The 10,799-nt window shown below is 41.7% G+C and overlaps 2 protein-coding genes across 10 annotated transcripts in view; one reads left to right on the top strand and one right to left on the bottom strand.

Moving 5' to 3' along the window:
* The first annotated feature begins 92 nt into the window (after nucleotides 1-92).
* Nucleotides 93-7,621, top strand: dapp1 (dual adaptor of phosphotyrosine and 3-phosphoinositides). 4 transcript variants are annotated; one of them, XR_009130425.1, is made up of 9 exons: nucleotides 93-220; nucleotides 1,459-1,581; nucleotides 1,871-2,004; nucleotides 2,974-3,104; nucleotides 4,320-4,367; nucleotides 4,442-4,504; nucleotides 4,569-4,670; nucleotides 5,784-5,871; nucleotides 6,055-7,621. XR_009130425.1 is itself a non-coding variant. In XM_058078680.1 (9 exons), the coding sequence occupies exons 1-9, from the start codon at nucleotides 93-95 to the stop codon at nucleotides 6,076-6,078; spliced, it is 825 nt and encodes a 274-aa protein (XP_057934663.1). In that variant the 3' UTR covers nucleotides 6,079-7,621. The 4 variants fall into 4 exon arrangements, 3 of the variants coding, with proteins under 3 accessions (XP_057934663.1, XP_057934662.1, XP_057934664.1); XM_058078680.1 differs by having other exon boundaries at nucleotides 4,585-4,670; XM_058078679.1 differs by having other exon boundaries at nucleotides 4,585-4,670; nucleotides 5,784-7,621.
* lamtor3 (late endosomal/lysosomal adaptor, MAPK and MTOR activator 3) overlaps nucleotides 6,852-10,799 on the bottom strand; it is a 72,956-nt gene continuing 69,008 nt past the window's right edge. For 2 of the 6 annotated variants that reach the window (XM_058078686.1, XM_058078691.1), the window contains exons 2-7: nucleotides 10,340-10,386; nucleotides 10,081-10,115; nucleotides 9,570-9,628; nucleotides 8,335-8,468; nucleotides 7,239-7,302; nucleotides 6,852-7,153 (exon numbers count right to left, since the gene is read on the bottom strand). In XM_058078686.1, the coding sequence (XP_057934669.1) occupies nucleotides 7,080-7,153; nucleotides 7,239-7,302; nucleotides 8,335-8,468; nucleotides 9,570-9,628; nucleotides 10,081-10,115; nucleotides 10,340-10,386 (413 nt within the window). In that variant the 3' untranslated portion in view covers nucleotides 6,852-7,079. Of the gene's footprint in view, nucleotides 7,154-7,238; nucleotides 7,303-8,334; nucleotides 8,469-9,569; nucleotides 9,629-10,080; nucleotides 10,116-10,339; nucleotides 10,387-10,624; nucleotides 10,744-10,799 lie in introns of those variants that run through there. The other 4 variants (XM_058078688.1, XM_058078692.1, XM_058078689.1 and 1 more) reach the window with 3 other exon arrangements.

Raw genomic sequence — 10,799 nt, 5'->3', positions numbered from 1 at the left:
ACGTAATCTGGCCTATTTACCTTTTCATGACTGGACTGACTTCCTGTTCAAAGTACTTCCTGTTAGGCGTGCCTTCTTAGTTTCACTTCAGTATGCCGACTGGCCTGCAAATAGTGACTGATCAGCAGACGCTTTTGCAGTGTGTGGATCTTCTCGGCGGGATGAGTTTCTCCAGTCGTGCGTCCTCTGAGGAAATGAGCGATGAGCTGGAGACTTTGGGGTAAGGACTGGGATTCTAACTTCACTTTAGATCTCTACTAGCATGTCCACCAAAATACATCTGGATATGAGGGCCAGAGTGTTCAGAAGGTTTGGATTCCGGACGGTTCTGAGAACACAGCTTGGATCCCATTAGCCTGTGTGACATGCTTAATGCCGCGTCACGCCGACTCATGCCGACTCACACCGACTCACACCGACTCACACCTAGCGGCCTGTGTAGAATACTACATCCTAACATTACAGTAATATTACTGACACCTAGCGGCCAGTGTAGAATACTACATCCTAACATTACAGTAACATTACTGACACCTAGCGGCCAGTGTAGAATACTACATCCTAACATTACTGACACCTCGCGGCCAGTGTAGAATACTACATCCTAACATTACAGTAATATTACTGACACCTAGTGGTGAGAGTAGAATACTACAGCCTAACATTACAGTAATATTACTGACACCTAGCGGCCGGTGTAGAATACTACATCCTAACATTACAGTAACATTACTGACACCTAGTGGCTCGAGTAGAATACTACATCCTAACATTCTAGTAATATTACTGACACCTAGCGGCCAGTGTAGAATACTACATCCTAACATTACAGTAATATTACTGACACCTAGCGGCCAGTGTAGAATACTACATCCTAACATTACAGTAACATTACTGACACCTAGCGGCCAGTGTAGAATACTATATCCTAATTACAGTAACATTACTGACACCGAGCGGCCAGTGTAGAATACTACATCCTAACATTATATTGTATTTTGTTAATTTAGCCATGTTTATGCTTGGAAATGCTTAACTTGTGCTTAAATATGGATATTATACGTGTCATATATATCCAACCGTGAAACAGTATGATTTCATAATACATATTTTGAAGTTGTGATAAATTGAAGAAACGAAATTCCAACTGCAAAGTGGCGAGGGATTGCTGTTTGTTGGTGGGAAGCTCCTGAACAGGAAGTCACCGTGTCCTTGTGTCAAAGCTTTGGAACCCGTTGTGTTGTTGTTGAGGTTCTGGTTCTATCCATACCATGTGTCCACCTACAAATCAGTTGTCCTAGAATTGACCCATTTGGGTGGCAGGTTTTATTTGGAGAAAAGCGGTCGGCCATGTTGATGAGGTGCTGTGATACAAACGAGTGGACCAACTCAAGCGGGTCCCGCTGTAGCACCAAGAACTGAATGTGTCCAAGTGCTAAGATCTCCACATGTCTCTAGGTGGTACCACTACGACCTGTCCCGTCACGCCGCTGAGGCGCTCCTCTTGTCCAATGGGAGCGATGGAAGCTACCTCCTGAGAAACAGCAACGAAGGCCCTGGTTGCTTCGCCTTGTCTGTCAGGTCAGTCTTAGTCTCGGTTCCGAATTGAAGGGAGGGGCGTGTGGGCGGTTCCCTTCCTCAGCATGTAGCTATGTCAAAGTGGACGCAATCCAGGATCTTTAAATATGGAAGCAACATCCAAGAGTCTGGAATCTGGAATATTATCTGGAATAAACAATGACTTTTCCGTAGTTGATATTCATAACTGACTTTTACAGCAAAAGACCACTGAAGCACTAAAACCGCCATATTGGTGTTGTTCAATTATTCAACCACTGTTTCCTGTTTCCTGTTTCCAACCATTCTGCAGGGCAAAGGAGTCGGTCAAGCATTATCACGTGACCCGCAGAGACCACGCCTATGTGTTTGGTTTCAGCACATTTGCAACGCTTCAGGACTTTATCAGCCACTTTGCCAATAAGCCGCTGGTGGGGAGTGAAACGGGTAAACACAAACGGTCTATTCGTTCATGTTCTTACCACGTTCTCAAACGGCTTCCTAGAACCGTTCTTAACAGCCAATCTAAGAGGAAGTGAAAGTCTCAGTGGGACCGCAGAGTGAAAAACATGCTACGTATAACTATTAGGGGCTTCACGACAATGCACGAGATTAAAACGTGACATTTCGAGAAAGTCCGTCTCATGAGAACAGGGCAGCCAGAAGCCAATCAGACTGAACTATGGTTATCGATACTATGAATGACAATACATAATATGCAAGTGTCAGGACTCAAACTGCCCATTTGGGCTTTAAACGCACAATAAACCTTGCAATCCACGCTACCCCGGTGTCAGCGAGTACATGCGGCTACTTTTACCATCGGAGTCGAACAGCCGCCGTGCTAATGTCCAAGCCAAAGCTGTATTCATTCCACATTTGATCAAACGTACTTAATATTTGTCAGATCAAAACACCCAGTGGTTCTAGTTCCATTTGCTCAATGGCACTATACAAGCACGGGTGATCACGGTGGACGTTAGATGCTAATGCTCCAAGGTTAACAGCAATTAAAAAAAAATAATTGAGCAATGAAAGAGTAAGACAGGAAGTGTTTTTTGCAAGAGTGGAGCTCCACCTCCAATTGTGGAAACGTATCAATTCTTTCGGCTTTTCCCTGATTGCGGAGTCGCCACAGCGGATTTAAAACATTTTTTTTTATCCGCATACTAATTTTAGCTTGAGCCCTTTATATTCAGGATGCCCTTCCTGACGAATACCAATGATGCTTACTAGTGGAGATTCGAACCGGAGGCCATTAGGCTGGGCTGTGTATAATGTAATATATACATAATATACATCATGTACTTCATATACATCATTTGTAGGCTTAGGCAAAGTACAAGCAAGTCATTGAAGCAGTCACATGATACTTCCTTGTATGTTTGATGCTCTCCTGTAACCTCCTGATGCCAGGAACCCTCCTGGTCCTGAAGAGTCCGTACCCGTGGAGAGTGGAAGAGCCATCCATCTATGAGTCCGTGCGGGTTCACACGGCGCTGCAGACGGGCCGCACGGAAAACGACCTTGTAGCGACTGCCCCTGCGGTACGACCCCGAAGCCTGTTTGCAAGGAAACGTCTGCTCTGGGAATAACTAGTCCACCTATTCTAACTAGTCCAACTATTCTAACTATTCCAACTAGTTTAACTATTCCAACTATTCTAACTAGTCCAACTAGTTTAACTATTCCAACTAGTCTAAGTATGCCAACTAGTTTAACTAGTCAAACTATTCTAACTAGTCCACCTATTCTAACTATTCCAACTAGTCCAACTATTCTAAGTATTCCAACCAGCCTAACTAGTCCAACTATTCTAAGTATTCCAACCAGCCTAACTAGTCCAACTATTCCAACTAGCCCAACTATTCCAACTAGTCTAACTATTCCAACTAGTCTAACTATTCCAACTAGTCTAGCTAGTCCAACTAGTCAAACTATTCCAACTAGTCTAGCTAGTCCAACTAGTCAAACTATTCCAACTAGTTTAGCTAGTTTAACTACTCAAACTATTCCAACTAGTTTAGCTAGTTTAACTACTCAAACCATTCCAACTAGTTTAACTAGTCAAACCATTCCAACTAGTTTAACTAGTCAAACCATTCCAACTAGTTTAACTAGTCAAACCATTCCAACTAGTTAAACTAGTCAGACTATTCCAACTAGTTAAACTAGTCAAACTATTCCAACTAGTTTAACTAGTCAAACTATTCCAACAAGTTTAACTAGCCCAACTATTCCAACTGGTCCAACTTTTCCAACTAGTCTAACTATTGTAACTCCTGGGTGCTTCCGTGGTCATGAAGGGTTTGATATGAATTCAACGTGCTGATTCCCACAAGTTCACACACGACACCAATTGAGATTGAACTGAATAGAAAAGCCCTAAACTAAGTTCTTGGTGCCGATTTAATTTTCCAGGAATTTCCATCATTTTTTATTTTGTCCACGGATGTTCTACCTACTGTGAGCGGTGCACTGAATGGGAACGATGGGTCGGCGATGATGCAAGTGATTGATTTGTCGATACTTTTGACTTGAAATGATTTGATGCTTTTGTTTCTGCTTTGTTAGCATAGCAATCCGTCCATCCGTCAGTTGGTAATGAGTAATGCGGGTGGTAGTCGGTGGTGTAGTGGTTTATGTAACTGACTCTCCAGAGCGTCGATGAGGGAAACGGCAAACACAAAGAACAGCCAAAGAAAAGGCTGGTGAAACTGAGAACTGGACTGACCCGTTTATGTCAATGGTTGTGTTTTTAGCTAGGTACAAAAGAAGGATACCTCCTGAAACAAGGGGCTATTGTGAAGGTAGGAACCTACTCAAGCTTGTCTTGTACTGTAACAGTTCTACGTGTAGTGGAATCCTTCTTTATGATCTGCAGAGCTGGAAGCAAAGATGGTTCACACTAAGCCGATACGAACTGAAATACTTCAAAGACCAAATGGTGAGTTTTTGTCCACCACTGGTTGGTGAACTGGTTCCAGTCCTGCTGGAAGTGTAAGCTGTAGTCTCTGTCTCTTGCAGTACGAAGATCCGATTCGGACCCTGGACCTGAAGGCGTGCTCTGCCGTTCAGTTTGACTACTCTCAGCAAAGGATCAACTGTTTCTGGTAAAGATGGATTTGTTGTGTATTTCACTTCCCATTGCAGCCACATATGTCATTTACGGTGTTTGTGAAATGGGAAGTGAAAAGATGAACAGAAGAAAACAGGTGGGGGGGAGGGGTGCAGTGGTTTCCGCCCCTTTATTTAACATGTCCGCTTGGCACCGGCATGCTAGTTCAGTCTTTCCGTCAATGAGCAGGAATGATTGATTGGTCAGCCAACAAATATGGACCAGGATGTGGGAATTTGGTCCCCATGCACCCAAATAAATACATAATAAATTCATACACAGAGTATACATTTGGAATAACTTTATGAATGTAAAACTATAAAAATGGGTTTTGGCTTTCTGAAATTTTGGTTAGTGTCGGATTAATGACGCTAACCAAGGTATCCTATATGGACCAGGATGTGGGAATTTGGTCCCCACTCAAATAAATACATAATAAATTCATACACATAAAGTATACATTTGGAATAACTTCATGAATGTAAAACTATAAAAATTGGTTTTGGCTTTCTGAAAGGAATTTTGGTTAGAGTCGGATTAATGACGCTAACCAAGGTATCATATATGGACCAGGATGTGGGAATTTGGTCCCCATGCACCCAAATAAATACATAATAAATTCATACACATAAAGTATACATTTGGAATAACTTTATGAATGTAAAACTATAAAAATGGGTTTTGGCTTTCTGAAATTTTGGTTTGGAGTCGGATTAATGACACTAACCAAGGTATCATATGGACCAGGATGTGGGTATTTGGTCCCCACCCAAATAAATACATAATAAATTCATACCCATAGACTATGCATTTGGAATAACTTTATGAATGTAAAACTATAAAAATCGGTTTTGGCTTTCTGAAAGGAATTTTGGTTAGAGTCGGATTAATGACGCTAACCAAGGTATCATTTATGGACCAGGATGTGGGAATTTGGTCCCCATGCACCCAAATAAATACATAATAAATTCATACACATAGAGTATAAGTTTGGAATAACTTTATGAATGTAAAACTATAAAAATGGGTTTTGGCTTTATGAAAGGAATTTTGGTTAGAGTCGGATTAATGATGCTAACCAAGGTATCATCTTGCTATCACCTTCCAGTCTGGTGTTTCCTGAGAGGACGTTTTATCTCTGTGCAAAGACTGGCGTGGAGGCAGATGAGTGGATCAAGATCCTCAGATGGAAGTTGGTGAGCTCTTTTATGGTGCATCTTTCTGTAAAACTACCGCGCTCATGAAGCGTTAGTGGAATTTGGGGGGTAGCAGTTTTGGACAGTGTATAAAAGGGGGTCCCTTGAGCAATGTTTGACCTCTGACTAACAGACTGCAAGCATGTCCACACTATCCCTTTCACCATCCCTGCTTTATCCTAGTCCCAGGCACACAAAGGCCAATGACTGAAAGCACATCACTGCTCTGCACCCAAGAACCGTCCGCATTGAAAAGTTCCCACGTGATACCGAATATGAACCCATGGAACAAGTCCGGGCCGCATCAAGTATTCAACTGGAAGTATCCATCCTCTAAAGGAGGGGGGGCTTTTGTGGTGTCAAATGCCTGTCGTTGAAATACAATGGAGTGGACCTTCCACCAGCGAACGGCAGTCGTTAGCGTTCCGTTGGAGATGTAATGATGATCACGGACTGTGTGAAGCCAAGATGTCCGTGCCTCGTTTATTTCTTAGAGGCTAAATTATTTCATCGTTTATGAAGGGATCTACGGACAGCTATTAGGGGGAGGACTTTCCAAATAGTACAGCAAGACATTGGGAGAGCCAGCATCACTGGGACTGCTTCTGACTTCCCAGCATGCCTTGCAGCACTTGTTTTGTAAAACTGCTAAAATTATGTTTCGAGTGAACAAAGTTGTTTATTGTCAGGAAAATATAGTTTGTTATTGCACTTCAAATGTGTTGTGTCCATTCCATTTTACCGATAGTTGTCCCTCGCCACTTTGCAGTTATTATTAAACCATTGCTGTTTTGTGCTTGGCTATGGCTGATCGTTATCGTTATCACAAACTTTTGTTTGTGATTGGAGGTAGTGTTCTGTCTACTCACTTCCACTAGGGCCTTGTGTTTCAGACCATTTCTCTTCTGTCTTCTTCTTCCTTCACTTGCTTCCACCAGCGATTGTAACACCTTTGGATACCTTAATACAAGAAGATTAGATTTGGTAATGAAATCAAACTTTTATTACTTGCATTCACACATAAAACCTGTTTTCCCCAACATAGAGTAGAAGAACAATGATGCAGGTGAGGGAACGCTTCGCGGGGTTCAAGCAGGTTTCCCCACAATACATCAACAAACCAAAGGAAGGGAATCCGTGAGTATGGGGACACTTTGACAGAAGATTCCACTGTAGTCTCCTGAAGGCTTCAAATGGTTGGTCGGACGTTATGTGACTTCCACAACTTGCCTCAGCTCTTCTATTAGTGGAGCCAGCTCCTTCTCCAAGCTCATGATCAGGCCTGAGGACAGACAGGAGACTCGTTCCAGAAGGTGCATGGAAAAGGAAGAGGAACCCAGTGAGTGGTGACCTCTGTAGATGTTTACCTGTGTTGGCATTGCTGCTGGCAATGAAGCTGATGACAAGGGGTAACCGATTGAACTGCACGATCTACATAGATGGACAGACAGATACTTTATTGATCCAGAAAGAACGTTGTAGAACGTACCACAGCAGGAGCCAATGATTGCTTCTGGCTGCCAGCTGACGCTTGTCATGTGACATCTACATCCGGGTTACTATTAAACTGACACCACTGAGTACAGATGCATGTATTGTTGTGTATAAGTGTATATATAAGTGTTATTTAGTGTCCCACGTGCTGTATGTTCATAAAGTTCATTCATAAAGTTATTCCAAATGTACTATACTGTGTATGAATTTATTATGTATTTAGTATTTGGGTGGGGACCAAATTCCCACATCCTGGTCCATATATGATACCTTGGTTAGCGTCATTAATCCAACTCTAACCAAAATTCCTTTCATAAAGCCAAAACCCATTTTTATAGTTTTACATTCATGAAGTTATTCCAAATGTATACTCTACGTGTATGAATGTATCATGTATTTATGTGTGTGGGGACCAAATTCCCACATCCTGGTCCATATATGATACCTTGGTTAGCGACATTAATCCAACTCTAACCAAAATTCCTTTCAGAAAGCCAAAACCCATTTTTATAGTATTACATTCATAAAGTTATTCCAAATGTATACTCTGTGTATGAAATTATTATGTATTTATTTGGGTGGCGACCAAATTCCCACATCCTGCTCCTTTATGATACCTTGGTTAGTGTCATTAATCTGACTCTAACCGAAATTTCAGAAAGCCAAAACCCATTTTTATAGTTTTACATTCATACATTTATTCCAAATGTATACTCCATGGGTATGAATTTATTATGCATTTTTTTGGGTGGGAACCAAATTCCCACATCCTGGTCCATATATGATACCTTGGTTAGCGTCATTAATCCGACTCTAACCAAAATTTCAGAACGCCAAAACCCATTTTTATAGTTTTACATTCATAATGTTATTCCAAATGTATACTCTGTGTATGAATTTATTATGTATTTACAGTGACAAAATCCACAATCCGCAGATGTTGGACAGCAGGTAGGGTTGCTCACTGACCTGGTAGCTGTTGTAGTAGCAGATAATACTCTTGTTCTTGGACAGGCCCAGCTTGCTGCCCTGATCTGTGGCCAGGGCAAAGGTGGACAGGAAGCCCGGTCTCAGCGCGTGGACAGGAGCATTATCATTGGCAACTGCAGGATGAATACATGTACTGCATCAGTATCAACATCACACACAAGCACACACACTACTTGTTGTGATCTGATGTGTGTAAAACTAACATAACTAATAACAATCAGGGGAACACTCAGCTTGAGTCAACAAGCTAAAGAAGAACCAAATAATCCCTGAAATTCTGCAGTTAGAGAAATATGAACGGAGCAGGAACACAACCTCCGTGCTCCTCGGACTGGCTGACTCACATCAACGTATCCCAAACCCAAAATAGGCATTGCTTGCACATTTACTTGTGACTTTGTCCGGATACATGGGAATGGGTGATAATCAAAGATGTAAGAACCTAAGGGAGTTTGTTGACATTCATTGTGATATTTCATACTGTGTACTCATTTTGTTGTATGTAACGGTAATGGTATTATTTCATTTGAACATGCATCAGATTACAATCGAGTGCATCCCATAATCAGTTCACAGTTCCACATGTCCAAAAGGAGTAGGAAGAAGCAAAGCTTATTAAATCCTACCCCTCCATCTGGTACTTTTACAATCAGTAACTGTTACATTTGTTCACTTCCTGCTTTCCATAATACAGTTTAAGGTTTTTACATGTGTAATCTTTCTGTCAGTGGCTAGCGATTTCAATTGGCACATGGGATGCGTTTCTGTGGCGGAATCCAGGTTAACACCGCCATGCTTGCGTTTGAAGATTATTTTGCACTGAATAGGGAGTGACTGCATGCAGGTTTTAATGCCGTGTATAACGGGACAGTAGTTATATAGTAGTTTGAGGCTGCGTAGCAGATTAATAGCACATTGATATCAACGGACCGAAATGAGCCATTTGGGGACTCAAATTTCATGTCAACAAGCAAGTGGTCGATCGTGCATGGTGATGTCAGCTTAATCAGGAAATCTGTAGGAATAAGAAGACCAGGTGAAGCAGGGCTTGGTGACCTGGTCCACACAACAGGAACGACTTAGATGGGCTCTATGTGTCCTATGGCACCCTCCAAGGGTATCAGTGTGTGCTTAATGCGCCATACTGTTGCAGAAATAAATATATGAATTTGTTGCTTCGGGTAGAAGATGAGGGTGAAGGGTACCAGACTGACCTTTGATAACTGGGACTCCATCTCTGTCGGTGACCACAATGGCATGAATACCTTCAACGCTGCATGACAGCACATAGAGGACGATTTAGAGACATTTCATGGTACGTGATCCTTCAAGGAAAACAACTTTTGGGAATGTCGGCCATCACCCACAATCCTTATGTGAGACATGAACACGTCTTTCTCTTTTCTGTGTGTTCTGAAGATACAAAAATGGGACGTACCTCTTCCAAAATATGGGCAAAATACTGTAAGTATTACATGTTATCATAAATGTACCTGTTACTACATGGTCACAATATGTTAAATGTTCTTAGAGGTTTTTGGAGGTGTTTTAATAGCCATCTAATTATATATTAGAACGGACAGAAAAGAGAAAGACGTGAGTGTTCATGTCTCGCGTAAGGATTGTGAATAACAGACGCCTTTTTTTAAGTGCAGTTTTCCTTTATGCAGATCTACTCCAACCTTGGACATGAAAAGAGAAAGCTCTTACATCCCTCGTACACACCTTTGTAATTGTTTGTACAGGTATCTCTTCAAGTCCTGTACAAAACAAAGAAAAACACGTCAAAATGAAGCAGAATGTCACCATAAATGTCAAAAAACACAGACCAGCTTGAGATGTGTAGACTATTCCTGCACTGAACTAAATATATGAATGTATCTTCTACACTGATTGAAAGGCGTGATGAATTTACAACGGCAAAACTAAATACTAACTAAATACTTCCATAACTTAATAACTACAAATAGTAGTAAACACTCACATCCGCCATGGTGGGAAGTGTCCTCTCCGTGTCATGCAAAGTTTCTGCTGAGTGTAGGACAGTAAAGATCCATCATTGATGACAAGCAAGAAAAGAACACAACAAACAGCTGAGCTTCACAGTACGTCCATTTCTAAGGATGCTAACGTCAATGCTAACGACGTGCAAGCTAGCTAACTAGCCGGAGCCTTCAACAGCCACCTCATTTCAGTTACATGTTACATACACTTTAAGTCATTTAATAACTGAAAACAAAGGTTTTAAGTAACGAGGCGCTTCAAATACCTGCTTTGTCTCAATTATTCTCGAACTTAGATTGATTTTGTACAGCAGAAGCGCAACCCGTCACGAGCACGAATCACATGACCTGCTTGTTTCTTTCCGCTCGTGGAAAGAAATTGTTGCCGAGAGTCAAGGCTGCGCGTCAAGGGGCGCATAACGGACGCAATAGCGTATGTGT

This window comes from Doryrhamphus excisus, chromosome 7 (genome assembly GCF_030265055.1).
Source record: "Doryrhamphus excisus isolate RoL2022-K1 chromosome 7, RoL_Dexc_1.0, whole genome shotgun sequence".
Classification (NCBI taxonomy): Eukaryota; Metazoa; Chordata; class Actinopteri; order Syngnathiformes; family Syngnathidae; genus Doryrhamphus; species Doryrhamphus excisus.
The sequence above is the reverse complement of the archived record's forward strand: the minus strand, read 5'-3'. Positions and strand labels throughout refer to the sequence as shown.

Excerpts from the sequence above, each read along its gene's own strand:
- dapp1 (XM_058078679.1), top strand. The coding sequence starts at position 93 with ATGCCGACTGGCCTGCAAATAGTGACTGATCAGCAGACGCTTTTGCAG. Across the intron at positions 4,368-4,441 it reads AACAAGGGGCTATTGTGAAG|AGCTGGAAGCAAAGATGGTT; the intron begins GTAGGAACCTAC and ends TATGATCTGCAG. Across the intron at positions 4,505-4,584 it reads AATACTTCAAAGACCAAATG|TACGAAGATCCGATTCGGAC; the intron begins GTGAGTTTTTGT and ends TGTCTCTTGCAG.